This window comes from Anguilla anguilla, chromosome 4 (assembly GCF_013347855.1).
Source record: "Anguilla anguilla isolate fAngAng1 chromosome 4, fAngAng1.pri, whole genome shotgun sequence".
Lineage (NCBI taxonomy): Eukaryota > Metazoa > Chordata > Actinopteri > Anguilliformes > Anguillidae > Anguilla > Anguilla anguilla.
Window position 1 is genome coordinate 41,933,909 of NC_049204.1, and position 20,013 is coordinate 41,953,921.

Consider the following 20,013-nt stretch of genomic DNA (forward strand, 5'->3'; position numbering starts at 1 on the left):
TCTTTTGTCATTGTTTTAGTTTGTTGTTGCGTAGGTGTGGATGCTCCCTCTCTCTTTCCATGAGGCAAACAATGGTGTTTCCGGAGACTGCCGCACCTCCCTCGCAGAGGTGTCACAAAGGAGTTATTTCTCCATCCGGTAAATCGTGATGAATGTTCGATAAATCATGTTTCTCTTTCTTTGATGATACAAATTAAATATTTCAGTTCAGGGCGAACAAGTTTTGAGAAAGTGATTAATCAGTAGTTGTAGTCTTGTAGCGGGTTCGCAACATCAATTAACCTTAGCTTGCCAGCTTGCCAGCTGGCTAGGTAGATCACCTGGCTACACCAATAAATGGAAATCATACTGTTAAACCTTTTCACCCTTTTGTCAAGAAAGTGTGTGGGCGTATCACTGGCCGAATACACCTAGGAGGGGGATGAAGGCAAACTTCTCCTGTGGCTGTGGTGTATTTAGGCTTGATCTGTCCTACCAACAAACACTAAAGACTGCTTGAAAGCAAAGCAAAGCAAAACACAAGACAGAGCTGCAAAGACCACTCAATCGGTCCATTATCACTGTCAGCTGGAGTTCCACTGCAGCGTAACCCGACAAACGAACTGTCATTCCCACCTCCCTGGCCCAGCGAATGTGTGAAAATTCACAGATCCTAGCACACACACCTACAGGCAGGTCACTGCAGTTGTGGATGGGCAGCTGTAAAAGGCCAGAATGCAGAGCACGTTTTCCACGAGGGTGCAGGCACAACTTTAAACTAATCTCTGTGGGGTGGCTATGTCACCTTCTATTGCAGAGCGAGAGGAGGGCTACCTGCTAAAGGATCTCACGGCTCATTGGTCCATGTGGCCTATTGTGACTGGGCCTTGCCTCACATCATATCAGCGACACACACATACACACAACGTTGGGAGTGAATGTGTAGGTGGGTGGGGGGAGGGTGTATATTAAGCACTTGCAGGCTATACATGATTTGATCCACTACTATGGCAATTATATTTTGAAAAATGAAAAACAATTCTAAATGTTCAAGAATCTACTGCCGAGTACTCATTCCCTCAACTAAACAGTCCTTCCGTAATTATAGCACAGAGTGCCATGAAAAATGTATAAACAGGTCAGCACAGATGATCTACAGGTGCAGCATGAATAAATGAACAATCAGTCAATTAACAATTGGTCAATCAATTAAGCCTAAAACATAGACCACTATGATGCATATGGCACTCAGTGACAATCAGGCAATCACTGATAATTAAAGGCAGATCAGCATCCTAATTTCCGTGTGTGTGTGTGTAAAAAGGAAAATCCTGTTCTGCTATGCAAACCCAGTGTGCCACAGGCTGAAACGGAGCCTTGAGCTTTTGCTCTGGACAACGACGGTGCTGTGCTGCCATCTACTGGCTGTGATGGTAGACAACCTGTTCCAACCCAAAATAGGTTCTGATGTAATTTTTGAGAGCAGCATGACCTCTTCAATAATATCCAACAACTGCACCAAGATATCACACACCCCCATTAATCAAATCACTAAGACCGCTCCAACCCCCAAACATGCCCGTCAGCTGAGATCACAGCTGTTCCTCCACATTCTATCACTACATTTTTATCCTGGAGTGTACATGTGTGTTCTGAGGGTGGGTGTGTTCCATGCAGGCAGTGTGCGTGTGTGTATGCGCATGTGTGTGTGCCTGTGTGCGTGCGAGTAGGTGGTACTCTATGGGTCATGTGCAGTTCAGTGCATAAAGTTGAGGCCAAATGTTTACATACACCTAGGCTAAAGACATTCAAACTCAATTTTTAACAACTACAAAATAATAACTAAGAGACAGATTTCTTTCAGATTTTATGCACTATATCAGATTTTCAGTAGGTCAAATGTTCACATACACTTTTTTCATATTTGGTGGCTTTGTCTTAATTGCTTAACTTAAATCAAACTCTTGGTGTAGCCTTCCACAAGCTTCTCACAATACTTTGCCAGAATTTTTGCCCATTCCTCCTGAAAGAACTGGTGCAACTCAGTCAGGTTTGTGGGCCTCCTTGCTCGGATACTTTTTCAGCTCAGTCCACAAATGGTCTATGGGATTCAGGTCAGGGCTTTGTGATAGCCACTCCAATACTTTCACTTTGTTGTCTTTAAGCCATTTTGTTACAACTTCAGGGGTATGATTAGGATCATTGTCCTGTTGGAAGACCCATTTGCAACCAAGTTTTAACTTCATAGCTCATGTCATGAGGTGCTGCTTCAGTATTTCTAGATAATCCTCCTTCCTCATGATTCCATCGATGCAGTGTGTGTGGTCCCAAGATTTTTATATTTGCATACAATTGATGGAACAGCTACTTTTGGTACCTTCAGTTGTTTGGAAATTGCTCCTAAGGAGGAACCGTTCTTGTGGAGGTCCACAATTTTTTATCTGAGCTCTTGGCTGAGTTGCTAGGATTTTCCCCATGGTATCAAGGGCAAAAAGGCAATGGCTCTAAAGGCAGGCCCTTAAACAGCCACAGGAGACAATTAACTCCTAATTATGACAATGTAACTTTGGCCTCAACTGTACGTGCATGTGATGTAAAGGACATGTGCGCACGAGTACCTCTCGGCCCTTGTGGGTGACCAGCGCAGCGAGTGGTTTGGCGTAGAAACGGCTGAAAGAGAACCCCAGGCAGCCGTACATGCTGTTAGCTGTCAGCTTCAGAGCCTTCTGCCTGATGTCATACTGCAAGGGACGATAGGGAGGCAACACATCACGGAGGCAGCCAGTGTTCACAAGCTGTGCTTTCTTGCACTGACAAGCGTATGCAGATAAATGTATAGGTGTTGTCCATGGGCTCAAGTGCACACAAGTTTATCCGGCAGATACTGTGTGTAGTGCTACGTGTAAAAGCATGTAGAGGCGTGTTTAGCAGTTACATGTAGATCAGTGTTTCCCAACCTTTTTCCGTCCGTGGCACACTTTCCAAATTTACAGAATCTCATGGCACACCACTCTCAAAAGCATAAAAAATAAACACCCTGCTGCCCCCCTCCACACACACACACGCACGTAGGCCTCGATGTTCTGTTGGTTTTAATTAAGCGATAAGCATTTTAATTACATTTATTTTGGCTTTTGTGAATGGGATTTGTTCATTTAAGTTTTTTAATTCATTTGAGCATAAAAATTATTTTTGAAGGACTTTTCACACGGCACACCTGACCTCGCCTGACGGCACACCAGAGTGCCGCAGCACACCGGTTGGGAAATGCTGATGTAGATGCATGTTGCATGCGGGTACACCATATGGCCAAAAGTATGTGGACACCTGACATCCACGATCATATCCAAAATTTTGGCCATTAATATGGAGTTGTCCACCCTTTGCTGCTCCAACTCTTCTACAATTCTATGTTTCTGGGAAGGCTTCATAATAATTGTTGGAGCATTGCTGCAGGGATTTGCTTCCATTCAACCAGAAGAGCAAAAGTTAGGTCAGGCACTGATTGGGTGATTAGGCCTGGCTCACAGTTGGCTTTCCAATTGATTCCAAAGGTGGTAGATGGGCTTAAGGTCAGGACTCTGTGCAGACCAGTCATGTTCTTCTACATCGTTCTCGACAAAAGCATTTCTATATGAATCACACTGTGTGCCCGGCAGCACTGAATGCTGAAACAGGAAAAGACCTTCCCCAAACTGTTGGGGAAGAAAAAAATCATCTAGAATGTGATTGTATGCTGTAGCATTAAGATTTGCCTTCACAGGAACTAACGAGCCTAGCCCAAACCATGAAAAACAGCCCCAGACCAAGGGGTGTCCAGATACTTTTGGTCATGTAGTATATGTTTACCTACAGGCAGAGGTCAGGGTGCACGTGTGTTTACCTACAGGCAGAGGTCAGGGTGCATGTGTGTTTACCTGCAGGTAGTGTTCAGGGTGCAGGTGGGTTTACCTGCAGGAAGTTGTCCTGTTTACCTGCAGGTAGTTGACAGGGTGCAGGTGGGTTTACCTGCAGGTAGAGGTCAGAGTGCATGTGTGTTTACCTGCAGGTAGAGATCAGGATGCAGGTCCTGCTGCTTCATCAGCTGTTTGACTTGTCTCCTCCTCTCCACAAGTTTGCGGATCTCTCTGGGCAGAATCCCCATCTCCAGGTCTGGATCTGGTAGCTCTGGGATCTCCTCAGAGTTTTCCTCCTGGTAATACACACACATGCAGGACCCCAATCATAGCTGGGATAGAGGCATACACACTCACACACATGCACAGTCACACATATACCCACGCATGCACACTTCCACAGACGCACATGTACCGTGGTTTGCTTTCTTGTCCCTGGCACTTCTCGTTGCACGGTTGTAAAGCAGATGTTAAACTCTTGAATGATTGAGGGGTACAGACTGTTGAAGTCCAGCAGCAGGATGAACTTATCATAGAAACCTGGGGGGGGGGGCACAGACATCTCTTACAGACAGCCTGCAACTACAGGCAATGCCCAGAACTAAGGGTACAGTCAACAACTACAGACACAGCCTGAAACTAGACACATGACTATGCAGACAGGTAAGGCAAGAACTCAATTCAGCTGCCAGTGTGCCAAGAGACCTCTCTGTATTCATGTGAAGCCCCACCTTCTCACACACTCCACTTACCAACTTTAGGGTCCAGAACCAGTCCCCCAGCGTAGGCCGCCTTCCTCCGCACCTTCCGGGACTTTCCCTTCCCCATGTCCATGTCCTCCTCATCCTCACCCTGGTGCACAAAGAGTACTTTCATGGGTGGCTGTGTAGTATATTGGTTAGGGAACTGGACTTATGAGTCCAAAGTTGTTTGGTTCCCGGGGGTGGGGGGGAGCCATTGTTCCACACCGTGAATCGCTTCAGTAAATATACAGCTGCATAAATTCATGCTATCTAAAGCATGTATGCAGTATTGCTCTGGATATGAGCATCTAATAAATGACTACAATGTAAAAATGTATTTATTTTAAAACGTTTGACTGCTACCTGCTCTGCAAAGATCTGTGTATGCTTGCAACAACACTTATTTATCCTGTGTGAGCTTGATGCTGACCATGTGTGATATATCAGTGGCCTACTGTATTAAAATAGACACACGTTAGTGCTTGTTCTGTGTGTCAGGCGTGTCAGTCAATGTACTGAATAAGCCTCAGGTGTTTCAGTGAGTATAATGAATGAGGAGCCTTAGGTGTGTCAGCGAGGGTACGGAATGTGTCTCAGATGTTAGTGAGTATACTGAAAGACCCTCAAATGTGTCAGTTAGTGTGCTGAATAAGCCTCAGCTGTGTCAGTGAGTGTACTGAAAGAGCCTCAAGTGTGTCAGTTAGATGCTGAATAAGCCTCAGCTGTGTCAGTGAGTGTACTGAAAGAGCCTCAAGTGTCAGTTAGTGTGCTGAATAAGCCTCAGGTGTGTCAGTGAATGTGCTGCACAAGTGTTAGGTGTGTCATAGGGTGCTGTAGGAGCCTCAGGGGTGACCAAATATCAGCGTATACTAGCAGACTGTACCAGGTCTTGTTGGGGCTTCTTGAAGAACTGCTTGTCAGGCACAATGTAGTTCTTCTCATGGAAGGCATGGAGCAGCAGGTACTCATTCCTCTCAGAGCGACCTCCCATTAGGGTGCGGGACTGTGGATAGGACCATGTAACATTTTATCTCAGGAAGGGACCTTTATGGATACGGTTCATAGGACCAGGTGCAGGTACACTGCATGGCTTAAACGCTGAGGCTTGCTTATGGTTCCAAAGCTACCTCTCTAACTAATTTCAGTAAAATCCCTGTTTTTACAAATCACTAAAGCTGTACCACAGGGATCAGACTTGGGGCCTGTATTGTTTATTGTTGATATCAATGACACTGCCAGCCCTGACTTTCTGTAAAACTCATTTATATGCGGATGATGTTCTATTTTGTGGTGCTGAATCCATACAGTCTACTGCCAGCAAGTTACAACATTCTTTCATTACTCTTCAAGAGCATCTTGAAAATCTTAAACTTTCTCTGAATACAGAGAAAACAAAACGTATGTGGTACTCCTGAGAGAAAAAAATAATAATTTCCACATTTACTCTTTAGATGGAACTATAAGATAAAATGTTTCCTATTATAAATGTCCCCCATTATAAATATCTAGGCATTTGGATAGATGACAAACTTAACTTAAAAGTCCATGGATAATAATCTTGCAAGGAAATTGAGGTTAAAATTGGGCTTTCCATATAGAAATATAATATCCATTCCAGAATTTTGCAGAAAAAGTAACTCAAGCAATTTTTCAGTTTGAGACTATGGAGACATTATTTACAGGCATGCAATCATTTGCCACCCTTAAACCTTTCGATGTAATTTACCACTCAGCAATAACATTCATTACAGATGATAAATGTGGTACACATCAGTCTGAAAATTTTTTATGGCCCTCTCCTTATGTCAGGCATGATCAGCACTGTTTTCATATATGCTGGCAGGCTTTATAGATGAAAACTTATTTCTCTTCACTTTTGAATTGGAACACTGGCAATTGTCACATACACACTCACAAGACTGGCCTGTTTTCCAGGTCCCCAAGACCAAGTCTATCCTAAGACACACTGCTTTTTGTTTTTATGCCCCTCATACTTGAAAGGATTTGGGGGGAAAAACAACAACAAACATTTCAAGTTCCTAATCCAGGCGGTGTGCGACGTCCTGCCCAGCCCATCGAACCTCTTTAGCTAGGGCAAAGTGGAGTCTCCGGACTGCCCGCAATGCCCAGGCAGAGGGAACTTGGAGCACATCTTGAGCTGCTGTCCAAAATCTCTAGGGCAGGGCTGGTACACCTGGCGCCAGGACCAGGTGCTGAAACCTATTGTGGAAGCCATCAGCATGGGATTCAGCAGCTGCAGACGAGCACGCTCAACCACCCAGACGATCACCTTTGTGAAGGCTGGAGAGCGGCTGCCCACCAGAACTAAGAAGCCTGTAGGAATCCTGGCAACTGCGCAAGATTGGCAGCTTTCGGTGGACCTGGAGAAACAGCTGAAGTTTCCACGGCACATTGCCACAATCACCCTAAGGCCAGACATCCTCCTGGTGTCAGAAGCGATCAAAAACATCATTCTTTTGGAGCCAACAGTGCCGTGGTAGGACCGCCTGGAGGAAGCCCATGAGAGGAAAAGGGCCAAGTACGAAGACCTTGTCATCGACTGCCGTAAGCAGGGCTGGAGGGCTAAGTGTATATCTATTAAGGTTGGCTGTAGAGGTTTTGTGGGGCAATCACTCTACAAAGCCTTGAGTGCACTGGGCATCACTGGAATGGGGAGGAGAAGAGCCATCAAGAACATCACAGAGGCAGTGGAGAAGGCCTCGAGATGGCTCTGGATCAGGAGAGGAGGGTCCATGGGGAGGAGCAAATGCCACCTGAACACAAGTCGTGGTCTGACCAACCATGGCTGGGTCACCTAGAAGAGGGTGTCTGATGTTGAAAGACCCGAAACACCCAATGACCCCAGGTTCTATCACTGATGTTGTGTTCAGGAGCATCGAAAGATGTATGCAATCAATTCAATTGGACTACTTGCAGATTTTAAGACACTTCTAGAGCCTAATATTGAATCTTATTGATTTTACTTGTAATTGTTTTAATTAATTAATGATGTTTTATTACTGCTTTATATTTATTTATTGTGCAATCTTTTTAACAAAGATTTTTAATTTCTTTTTAACTAATGTAGGACGGAGTGTAGCACAGTGGGTAAGGAACTGGGCTTGTAACCGGAAGGTCGCAGGTTCGATGCCCGGGTAAGGACACTGCCGGGCAAGGACACACCCTTGAGCAAGGTACTTAACCGGAATTGCTTCAGTATATATCCAGCTGTATAAATAGATACAATGTAAAATGCTATGTAAAAGTTGTGTAAGTCGCTCTGGATAAGAGCGTCTGCTAAATGCCTGTAATGTAATGTAATGTTTTAAGTATTTGTTCTTTGATTATAGTCTTACCTGGTGTTCTTCTCTTTATTCTTTTTGTTGTAACTACAGTACTGTAAATGAGGGGCTCTCCCTGAATGCTTCTCCAAGGTTTAAATAAAGCTTGGAAGGTACAATTCAGGTGATGGACAGGTGCAGGTGTAGCTAGGGTGTGAGCAAATTACAGGTATAGTTTAGGTATGAAGCAGGTACAGATATAGCTCAGGTGTGGGGCAGGTACAGATGTAGGCAAGAAGAAGGACAGGCGAGTTGAAAAGGTGTATGCAGGACAGCTGTAGCACTCACCATAACATTGCCAGCGATGTTCGTGATCTGTAGTGCCAGTGGCAACACATTCAGCTCACACATGATCTGCAGGATGAACTTGGCATCCATCCAGTTGAGCTCCAACAGGTGCAGCAGGTGAGGAGAGTCACTGTGGGGGAGGTAGAGAAATACAGTCAATCAGACAGGATAACCAATCACAAGCTGGCATCATTTGGCACATGACAAGTAAATGCCTGGCACAGTAAGAACAACAGAGGTATCAAAAATATGTTCTTCATCCTTCTTATACCTGTGAACACTGCTTCATATAGGGAATATATGCCCTCACCTATAGACATACTCAGCCGGGGAATATTTGCCCTCACCTGTAAACACATTCACCTGGGGAATATACGCCCTCACCTGTAAACACATTCACCTGGGGAATATACACCCTCACCTGTAAACATATTCACCTGGGGAACATATGCCCTCACCTGTAAACACACTGACCTGGGGAATATACACCCTCACCTGTAAACACACTGACCTGGGGAATATACACCCTCACCTGTATAAGTTCTTGAGGTTCTCCTGAGGAATGTTGACTCTTTCGGCCTTCAGCACCTGGGCCACAAGCTCAGTTAGGTGGTAGCTTTTACAGCGGATCAGCTCCTTGGCTGAAATTTCCACATCACACACCATCCTGCCACAGGTGGCGCTCTTCTCTGCAAAACTGCTGCGGCCCTGGAACGTCACAGTAATGGTAAGTGTACTTGTTTGATTTTGTGTGCGTGTTTGTGCTTAGGTGTGTGAGAAAAACTGTTTGTGCGCATGCATGCGAGTGTGCTTATGTACGTGTGTGCGCATGCACTTGTATGCATAATTTATACTGTACAGATCCAGCCTGATTCCTCTGAATTTAATTAACAAATAATTAGACACCTAGTCCTATACTGCTTCACTTTTAAAAAAGTTCTGACAGACTGCAAACCTGTCCCCTAACCTGTCTTACCCTTAATGCCCCATAAACCCCGACACAGTGCTTAAGTGGGAAACACCATCTTACCCCTAGTTTGGGCATGTTAGCGCGGCGCAAGCGGCCCAGCTTTGACCAATGTGGGACCTTGCACGTGCTGATCCTCTGCAGGAGCACATCCAGGTCAAACCCATAAATGTCGTGACCCTGAGAGACAGAAAGTGGGTTAGGAAGTGGCAAGCAGACCAGGTACATCCAGATTCTCTATACAAACCAGATGCTCAAGCGCTGTGTTCCCTCTAGCCTCTTTGCTTATGTGAGATTTCTGGTTGGTAACAGGACTATTCAAGTTTATGAGCTTGCATGAGAGGACGTTGTCACTGGTATCCCTTTAAATTTCAGTGTGTTTTATTGGCATGAAAATTAAAGGCATCTGTATTGCAAAAACAGAGGTTACATAATAAAACAACGCGCAGTTTGTACTTTAATATTAACAATATATCAAATCTGAATGCTTTGGATTCAACAGTAGGGAGGAGACCTATCAGTTCAGAGAAATCTGCAAAGCCAATGGTTATTCATCCACAGTGAAATGTAAGGGGCCCTTCAGGGCCTTAAACGCTCAGGCGGCTCTCAGCTCATTCTCACTGAGCCGAACTTCACTGTTCTCAGAGAGTCAGACTGGCCTGCACACCACCCACAGGGACTTCTATGACAGGCCTGGCTTAGCTCTCTGCCAAGCCAGGCCCTGAAAAAAACTGCACACACTTCCCCCAGCCAACTCCAAATCCCGGAAGCCCCTGCAACTCACCACCACCACGTCCGGATCAATTTTGTGCATCTTGGCCAGGAAGAAGCCCAGTAACATGCGCTCTGTGCCAGCAATTTCCACCTTCACATTCTGAAATCAAGGGAGGAAGGGAGAGAGAAATTGTGACGACAACATACCCTCAATTCAAGAAAATGTCATGAAAGAAAGAAGTGGGAAGTAGGAGAGATTAAAATGGTTACGATCCCAATGATAATGAGAGTTTGCAAACTTTCACAACTTTCACCACAGGCCTACTCTGTGCAGGCACAGCCTGCAGCTGTAAAAGCTGTAGAGGATGTACAAGGAGAGAGAGTGCCACTCACCTTCCTCCTCACAGCCTCTTTGAAGTCATAGGGAAAGATGCAGTCACAGGGCTTGCTGACCACTGAGACAGAACAAATTAATCAAATTTAATGACAGAATTACATACGATCACAATGACAGATTTCCAGGTGTAGTCTGCCGACGATTGTACAAGGCTTAAACTTTGCGATGGCAGCTTAAGTACTCATGAAGAGTGCCAATTCATTCACTTAAAGTTTAATTTTAATCTCTTAAATCAATTATATAATAATACTGAATCAGACCTCATGCTCCCCATTAACATGCCTCCTCTGCATGCTGGCTTGACATCATGGGGTACAAGACCCTTAGCTGTTCACATAATATACCACATGATAACATTTATTTAGCAGGCACATCAAATCTAGCAATATGGCCCAGCCCCTGCAAACACTTTTTGTTTAACCTTAATTTTAGCAGAGAGAATCATTTAAGTAATTCACAGCAGGAACCATGGTCAAGAAGACACTCACACGTGGTGTTAATCATTGCAAAAGGCAAAATGGTGACACCGCACAATAAAATGGGCACTCTGCACATTCATTTTATAACAGGGAGGGGGAATACTCACCACAAAAGTGTGACTGGAAGGGTGGGGATGGGGCAGCCTTATCCAGGGCGAACTGATGGTGGATGAGCGCAGCTATGGACACAATCTGGATGACAGGAATTAAAGCATCAATTTCATGACCCAAACCAATCTACACAAGGCATGATTTTGTTAGCCTCCCCTGCAAGCCCCATAGTGGCCAGGACACTAGCGTCCTGAGATTGCTCAACTCAGGCATTCAGTGCTCCTACAACTAAACAAAAAATAAACCCACAAAAAACTCTTATAGCCTTATTAGTAGATGATATGCAACAACTATACCAAATATGGAGATTCTAAAAAAATGCTTGGGAAAAAAAACCAAGCAACTCAGCAAAGACCTCAGAAAAAGAAATTGTGGACCTCCACAAGTCCAGTTCCCTCCTTAGGAGTAATTTCCAAACAACTGAAGGCACCACAAGCATCTGCACAAACAATTGTATGCAAATATAAAAATATTGGGACCACACAGACACTGCATCGTTCAGAAAGGAGGCACAAATCAACTCCCAGGGCTTTTGGTCGAAAAGGTTCAACTGAACCCCAAGACAACAACAAAGGAACTGGTGAAGGAGTTGGAGGCATCAGGTACCAAAGTATGTACATCCACCATTAAGAGAATCCTACATCACCATGGCCTGAAAGGCTATCGTGCAAGGAAGAAGCCCCTACTCCAAGACCAGCATAAAAAAACCAGAATGAAGTTTGCAGGTGATCACCAGGACTAAGACCTAGCCTTTTGTAGGAGAGTTCTCTGTGAAGCAAAAATTGAACTGTTTGGCCATAATGATCAGTGCTATGTATGGAGGAAAAAGGGTGAGGCTTTTAATGCAAAGAACACCATCCCAAGTGTGAAGCATGGGGGTGGCAGCATCATGTTGGGGGGTGTTTTGCTGGAAAAGGGACTGGTGCACTTCAGAAAATAGATGGCATCATGAGGAAGGAGGATCATCTAGAAATACTGAAGCAACACCTCAAGACATCAGTTAGAAAGTTAAAACTTGGTCGCAACTGGGTCTTCCAGCAGGACAATGATCCTAAGCATACCTCCAAAGTTGTAACAAAATGGCTTAAAGACAACAAAGTGAAAGTATTGGACTGGCTATCACAAAGCCCTGACCTGAATCCCATAGAAAATTTGTGGACCGAACTGAAAAAGCATGTCCGAGCAAGGAGGCCCACAAACCTGACTGAGTTACACCAGTTCTGTCAGGAGAAAAAATTCTGGCAAAGTATTGTGAGAAACTTGTGGAAGGCTTCCCACAAGCATTTGATTCAAGTTGAGCAATTAAAAGGCAATGCCACCAAATACTAACAAACACTATGTAAACTTTTGACCCACTGAAAATTTGATATTGTACATAAAAGCTGACATAATTCTGTCTCTTAGCTATTATCTTCTTATGGAAATAAAGTAGATACCCTAATTGACTTAACACAGGAAATGTATGGTAACATGAAATATGTGGAGCGGTGAAAAATTAAGTTTGAATGTCTTTAGCCTAGGTGTATGTAATCTTTCGGCCTGCACTGTATATTTCATTTACGTATGAGCTGTCCAGTAGAATGCTGACCTCATTGTGATGTGTCTTGGCATTCTGCACAGTCTTCATGCTGATGGACATCACCACAAGTGGTGGCGGGGGCAGGTCCTTCACAACAGCTACCAGGTCACTCCTCGGGGCCACAGCCTCCACCTTACACCAGCTGACTGGCTGGCTGTTCAACTCTGCCAAAGCGAGTCAAGGGTTTAAATGCAGAGAGTTACAAACACAAGAGGGCCAGGGAAGAAGCTAGTTGCTAGTTTGGCCTGCAGTTGCCTATCTAAGAAGTGGGGAGTGGGGGTCATTAAGCAAAGTCAGGGTTGGACTGGGCAGCCTCTGGATTGTGGGCATGACCACTATTAATATTAATTAAGCAGGTGCCACTTGCTCTTAAGACTTTAGACAAGCCATTCGAAGAAGTTCCACTGTGGCACACTGCCGGCAGGCACAAGAGCACAACCCGTTCCAGAGCTTCTGGAATGGGTTCTGAACCAAGTTCTGAGAACCCTAAAGCCTACCTAGGATTGGGACCTATTTTCTGTAACACAATAACAGCGACTGGAGTGACAGACACTGGAGAACGGTGATTGGCTCAGAGTTAAACAGCAGCCCTGTGCGACTGGCTGCATGACTCACGGGGGGAGCTGATATCCAGCCAGCAGGGCCCTCGGATCTTCCTGCTGAGCAGGAAGTGCTCTAGGCTGGAGGTGCTGGTGCCAAAAACGTGGGAGAATGTCGCCCCCTTCAGGTCAGAGGGAAGCGGGGGCATCTCCGCCTGAAAGTTAACCCCCGGAAAAGAAAAAAAGACATTACACACATGCACTCAGACACACACAAACATACAAAGGTGCAAGGACACGTTTTCCGACTAAGATGAATGATGCTTCCTAAACATTTCTTGCTAATATGTAGCCTAACACATAAAGCAGATGATAAAGTGATGAATGGTGAATGAGAGGATGAATGTGAAAGAGCAGGATAGTGAATGAGAGGATGAATGTGATTAGCTGAGTGATAGAATGAATGCAGCTCTTACTCACAGAATATCTCACTTCCAGATAATCGGACTGGGTAGGAACGTCTGGGATCTCAAAGGCATAGTTCTTCTCCACCTTCTGTGAGGGAGTGGAGCAGCAGTGGGGTTAGCAGTGGTACATGGTGTGGAGGGCTTGGGGGCGGGGGGGGTTGGTCAACAGAGAGTAATTTAATCTGCCCTAAGGATTTAATCGATTACAGAAATAACCTAGTCAAATTATGACAGTGATTATTTGCTATAATAATTTAATAATTTCCTTAAAGTGTCAGCAGAGTGTTGCTGATTGCTTTGAGGAAATGACTGGAATAGCACAGCTGTTACTCTTACAAATGCTTTCCCTTCTCTGAACACAAGTTCTCAATGTTTTCGAGACAGACGGGCATCTAATAGAATTTACTTCTTAATAACAAGGCCATCGCAGAGCGTGGCATATGCCCCCGACCCTATGGTGTGAACCACATAATTACCACATTGGACTTGACCACACGAAGGCTGGTTTCAGTGACGCCACCGCTCATTCAAGATGGTGGCAGTGGCGGCCATATTGAATGAGCGGTGGCATCACCGATGGAAACCAGTCTTCGTGTGGTCAAGTCCACTTCACCACCAAAAAATCAGCCTGATCAACAAAGGAGTTTTCTGTTAAATGAGCGGAAACCAAATTCAAGATGGCGGCCGTGGTGGCCATATTAAATAAGCAGTGGCGTCACTGATCAAAACCAGCCTTCGTGTGGTCAAGTCCAATTCAACACCAAGAAATCTGCCTGATCGACAAAGGCGTTTTCTGTTAAATGAGCGGAAACCAAATTCAAGATGGCGGCCGTGGTGGCCATATTAAATAAGCAGTGTCGTCACCGATCAAAACCAGCCTTCGTGTGGTCAAGTCCAATTCAACACCAAGAAATCTGCCTGATCGACAAAGGCGTTTTCTGTTAAATGAGCGGAAACCAAATTCAAGATGGCGCCATGGCGGCCATATTGAATGAGCAGTGGCATCACCGATCGAAACCAGCCTTTGTGTGGTCAAGTCCAATTTACCACCAAAAAATCAGCCCAATCAACAAAGGCATTTTCTGTTAAATGAGCGGAAACCAAATTGCTGACGGACAACGGACGACAGACAGGGCCTCGACATAATGCCCCTCCTGCCTCCTACGGAGGCCGGGGACATAAAAAGTCAATAAAATGGCTGTGAGACAGGAATGGCCAGAGTATTTTTCCCAATCCTTCACTTTATCAATAAACTGTTAAGTGCAGTTTCAAAAGACTGAATGTTCATTACATATTTTCTGAATTGACAGAGTATTCAATTACAAAGAAATCAATAGCTACAGCCCTAGTGGATGAAGAGACAGATCTACTGACCTTAGACTTGAACTTCATGATCTTGAACTTCTCTGAGAGCTGGCTGAACTCCTGGTACACGTCCATGATGCCCACCACCGAGTCAGTCTCCTCACCCGTTGCCAAGTTAACTTTCTGCCAATCAAGGAACATACCATTAAGGTTAACCACCAATTCCCCAATTCCCAAAGCCAAACAACAAACCAAACCACTAACCCAGGGTTCCCCAACCCTGGTTCTAGAAAGCCAAAAGGCATGCAGGGTTTTATTTGCATTGAAATGCATTAGGTGGGCCAAGTTTTTTCAAGCAGCCAATAGGAGAAATTATGCAACAAAAAAAAGTGTGAATGATTCTGCATTTCAAGTTAAAATGAAACCTTACACATATTAAATTAGTCACAGTAGAATCGGCTGAATTGCGTAAAAGAATCAGACAGAGTGTTGAAGACTCCGCATCCGCTATCAACGTGGTTTTCAACAGAAACCACTTACCTTTGTAAATTTTGGCGGCTTTGTGTCGTTATAGTATGGAACGCCAAAAGCGTCACAATTCTCCTGGTTTTCCCAGAAGGCTCTTATAATACATCAGCCACGGTTAATAAAATGCCACAAGGTGTAAATAAATGTTGAAAAAAAGGCACCACATGTAAATGCACGCCACTCAGTGGGTCATGTTAATACATGCCTGGAGGTGTTAAGTTACACATGGCCTCACCCCCATCCCATGGTCCCTTTAACAGGTAAAGAAGAGTAAGTAGCACACTGTTAACCCGTACAGCATAGGTTATATAGGCAATGAAGTAGTGGAGAGGGCAGGAGTAGCTCGTAGTTGCACCAACATATAGCCTATAATGGAGAAACTACTTTCTAGCAAATAAAGGGTTTACAGTCGTATTTTCAATCCAGTTATATTCGTAATAAATATAATAAGAATCTTTGCGTGATTTTACTTGACACGGGTCGATAACTAAGTCATAGTTGTTTCACTGATCACAGTCAATACTACACTCTGGTTGGTCAACATATCACTCAACATGACTGATTCGCAGAACGCTTACAATGAATAGCCTACAAGGAGCATGACCAAAAGTAGTTTGAACTTCCATAATCAGCGAACATGGAATTGTATGTTTTCTTGTACAATTACCTAAGATGCAGTTACAGTATTTTCCGAGTTAAATTTTTCCCACGGCGCCGCACAGGATGCCGCCGTGGGCTATGCATCGCAAATTGTGCTCACTCACTCACTCACAGACAACCTTTGTAGGACGCATACGCCGTGGGTCTGGATTAGGGCTGGGCGACATATCGCAGCGATAATTATCGCATGCAATAATGGTCATTGCCACCGTATGGCGTATCACCTTTCTTTTGTCTTCTTCTTTTTAATTATACCTGAAGCGTTACTAAACAACTAAAGAGGCTGGGTAAAATGCTTCCGAAGAAAAACGTAACCGCTGTTACCTACTGGGTGTTGACAGCCAAGACAGCCAATCAGCAGCAAGGTTGCACTGCAGCTTGGTGGGGCGCAAAACTTCCCTTTAAACTAATCATTGATCTCAATCTGTTTTCATTAATTTTCCTTTATTATCAAGCGTGCCAACGATCGGACTAATCAAATGGCAAGTAACCTAACACACAGCGTCTTCATACCGTGTTAGGGGGATTAAATCATAAATTCAATTTATCTGTTAAAAAATCTGTTTTAATCACCAAGTACTCTACACTTAACAAACAAGATACACCAGTCTGTTATTTACGTGTTAGCTTTCAAAATAACCAGCAAAAACAAAACCTGCACTTCAAGATTGTTTACAATCTACGCATTGCGGATATTTGCCATGAATACGAATGCGGAGAAAGAAATGCATGTATCCACAAATAATGTTGATTAAAAATGTGCACAATTTCATACTGCAAATGGAAATAAATGTAGGCTATAAGGCATAGGCTACTCGCTAAAACTGCCTATTTGGGGAGAGCTGGCTATATATGATAGTATTGAGTAGCCTATTTTGTGGATTAATTGTATTGATATTGTATTGATATTCAAGGAAAATCAGGGGAAGTTTCCGCCACTGCTTAGTGATTAAAACGGATTTTTTTTTTTAATCGCATGTATCATTTAATCTCCCTAACACAATGCAAAGAAGCTGTGTGTCACTTTCCAATTGATTAGTCAGATCGTTTGCATGCTTGTTAATCACTGAAAATTAATTAAAACAGTTTGAGATCAATGATTAGTTTAAAGGAAAGTTTTGCGCCCCACCAATTTTCAGCTCACCAGTCACCACGCAATAGGTGATGTTTTTTCTCCGGAAAGCGTTTCACACGGCCTCCAAAAGCGTGGTTGTTTGCTACCCCGTCAGGTATAATTAATATAAGAGAAAAAGACAAAAAGAAAGGCGGTACGCCACACGGTGGCGACGACCATTACTGCACGCGATAATTATCACTGCGATATATCGTTCAGCCTTAGTCTGGATGGTTTCGTGCTTGCTATGTAACCAGCCTGTCATGCAAGCTCAGGACTCGGTGCGTTTATTTACGTGTGGTGGTGTTTTATTCGCCATTTATTTACGTCTAGTGGCCTTTTTATTAACGGCGGCCGACATATTTTAAGAATTGAGACTTCAGGGAAAACTGACCCTTTCGACTTTCCGTATTATAGGGCAATTGTCGCTTTATTTATGCCACATCTGCCAATTTTAAATGTACACTTATAGATCATTATGCAATGAAATTGACCATAATTCCATGAAAATATCCACAACATGCCCTAATGGTTTATGCAAATATGCAATCTCTTCACAATGGAATGAATGGGAAATGGTTCAGGATTTGGCAATTTTAAGCAAATACCCAAAATTATGCGATAATCCATTATGCAATTAAGTGAATTATACTGTATTCACCTACGCTGTTTTTGCCCATCTGTGCCGATTGAACTGAGAAACAAAATTCTGAAAAGCCTTTAATGTTAAGGTATAAGTAACACCAGTGACAAAAAGAATGGTGCAAGCATTCTTTGAATGAATGTATAAAAATAATTTCAATTCAGTAAGCTGGCATGTGCGTGGATTGTTTCGAGTGGCAAACAAGAAACTCATTTCAAGACAAATCACAATTACAAATACTAATATTCCTGTAGAATAACCCCCTTACAATGTTTATATCCTTCAGTATAGGCTACATTTAAAGTCAAAAGTTTACACACACCAAGGCTAAAGATATTCAAACTCAGTTTTTCACAACTCCGCACATTTCATGTTACCATACATTTCCTGTGTTAAGTCAATTAGGGTATCTACTTTATTTGCAGAAGAGGTCATTTCAAAATAATAGCTAAGAGACAGATTTATTTCAGCTTTAATTCACTATATCAGAATTCCAGAGGGTCAAAATTTTACATACACCAAGTTTACTGTCTCTTTAAACAGTCTGGAAAATTTGAGAAATTGATGGCGATAATAAAGCTGATTGCAGTCACTGTCAGACTAAGTCAGCACATAAGCCCTATTTTGAGCCAGGAAAAACACTAGGTGTGCTGGTTTTTGTTGTTTCTCAGCATTTATTTGATTTTTCAAAGCAGGTGATTTCAGTTATTTAATCTCAATTGCTTTCCTGGGTCTGAATTGGTTGTTGATTGTAACTGCTGAGGTGAAAAAAACCCAGCACACGCCGTGACCCATCACAAACAGGGTTGGTGAACCCTGTAATAATCAATCCACCAGTCACTCAATTAACTCCACCAATCAATCAATCCGCCATTTGCTAAATGAGCTAAACTTTCAATCAGTTGATCAGTTAGTCCAAGAATCATTCAATTGACCAATGCATAAAGATAAAAGAATCAATACACCAATTGGAAAGCAAATAGATCAGCCAATCAACTGGAGTAGTCAAATGACTCTATTTAATTACTATTACACTGGGGCTTCGGGGTGAAGCACAGGTCACATGGAGCGAGAAGGGAACTCACACGCTCACGGGGCAGGAAGTACATGGTCCTCTCAATATTCTTCACAGCCACGCAACAGCTCACGTGCGCCTTCGCCGACTCAATCCACACCTTCCCGAACAGGTAGACCACACCTGAAGTAGAGCAGAGGCGTTGAGTAACAGAGTAAAAGAGTAAAAGGAGGCACATGCCACAGAGCTGGTCCCTGACCTGGCTGGTTAAACTGGTCCTCAAAGGCGTCCAGCCAGTAGAAGCGGAAGGCCAGATTGCCATCAGGGCCCTCCACCAGGGGAAGCTGGCTGGAGTCCACCTGCACCTCCACCACGGGCTCGCTGGTCTCGCCCTCCCAGCACGACAAACCTGGTTCACTGAACACACCCAAGCTGGGGAAAGGGGGGAGGGGTGTGGGGGAGTTTCCAGTGTTAAAGCAGGCTGACAGAGAGCATCATGGACATACCTACACACAGTTTGCGTTAAAGAGCACAGATGTATGGGGCTCCAGGGTGGAGCGGATCCACACTCACTGAAGCAGGGGCCTCTGGATTTCAGTCTCGGGCTCCTCTTTCACAGATGTTTGGGGCTCAGGCTGCATCTCCTCTTTTACCGCCTCCTCCTCACCTCCCACATCCATGAGCTCGTCAAAGTCCCCATCATCAAACTGCAGAGCCACCTCATCTGTTGTAAACACACGCACGCCTTCACTCACTGCCACAAGACCTCCACCACTGTCAATCGCTCTCTTACACACATTACACAGCCTCTCTACTGTCAAACACACACACAGCTCTGCGGTGCATTTACCGTCTGCTGTTTCCTCCACCTTCACTCTCTTATTCTGAGTGGTTGGGGGTGCTGGAGAGGAAGGGGGGTGAGCCCTGGGTGCTGGGGCAGTTGGAGTTGGTCTGGCTACTTCACCACCCACCCTGACCTGACCCAACAGAAGAGGGGGAATCCTGTATTCATTCCAGAGACCCAGTAAACAGTAAAGGCAAAACATTCAATTAAACAAAATTAACTGTGACTAAATAACACTGTGTGAACAGCACTATTAAACTATAGATGTTAAAATAAAATGAGATCAGACATTTTTAATCTGAGTGCCCTCCCATTCAGAAAACATTTAGAAATTTAACAAATTGCAAAATCTAATCCAGCTAACTAAAATGTCCCCAGCACTAGGCTGTGCTACAAACTGTTCC

The 20,013-nt window shown here is 44.0% G+C and overlaps 1 protein-coding gene across 3 annotated transcripts in view; it reads right to left on the minus strand.

The window, feature by feature from the left end:
• Positions 1-20,013, minus strand: part of pola1 (polymerase (DNA directed), alpha 1) — a 144,758-nt gene that overhangs the window by 106,614 nt on the left and 18,131 nt on the right. For all 3 annotated transcript variants that reach the window (XM_035415335.1, XM_035415336.1, XM_035415334.1), the window contains exons 8-26: positions 19,616-19,742; positions 19,339-19,489; positions 19,025-19,197; positions 18,836-18,948; positions 14,875-14,988; positions 13,514-13,588; positions 13,110-13,248; positions 12,504-12,658; positions 10,912-10,996; positions 10,322-10,383; positions 9,999-10,088; positions 9,278-9,394; positions 8,780-8,955; positions 8,248-8,377; positions 5,502-5,621; positions 4,628-4,727; positions 4,291-4,415; positions 4,022-4,171; positions 2,598-2,720 (exon numbers count right to left, since the gene is read on the minus strand). In XM_035415335.1, the coding sequence (XP_035271226.1) occupies positions 2,598-2,720; positions 4,022-4,171; positions 4,291-4,415; positions 4,628-4,727; positions 5,502-5,621; positions 8,248-8,377; positions 8,780-8,955; positions 9,278-9,394; positions 9,999-10,088; positions 10,322-10,383; positions 10,912-10,996; positions 12,504-12,658; positions 13,110-13,248; positions 13,514-13,588; positions 14,875-14,988; positions 18,836-18,948; positions 19,025-19,197; positions 19,339-19,489; positions 19,616-19,742 (2,325 nt within the window). The remainder of the gene's footprint in view (positions 1-2,597; positions 2,721-4,021; positions 4,172-4,290; positions 4,416-4,627; positions 4,728-5,501; positions 5,622-8,247; positions 8,378-8,779; positions 8,956-9,277; positions 9,395-9,998; positions 10,089-10,321; positions 10,384-10,911; positions 10,997-12,503; positions 12,659-13,109; positions 13,249-13,513; positions 13,589-14,874; positions 14,989-18,835; positions 18,949-19,024; positions 19,198-19,338; positions 19,490-19,615; positions 19,743-20,013) is intronic.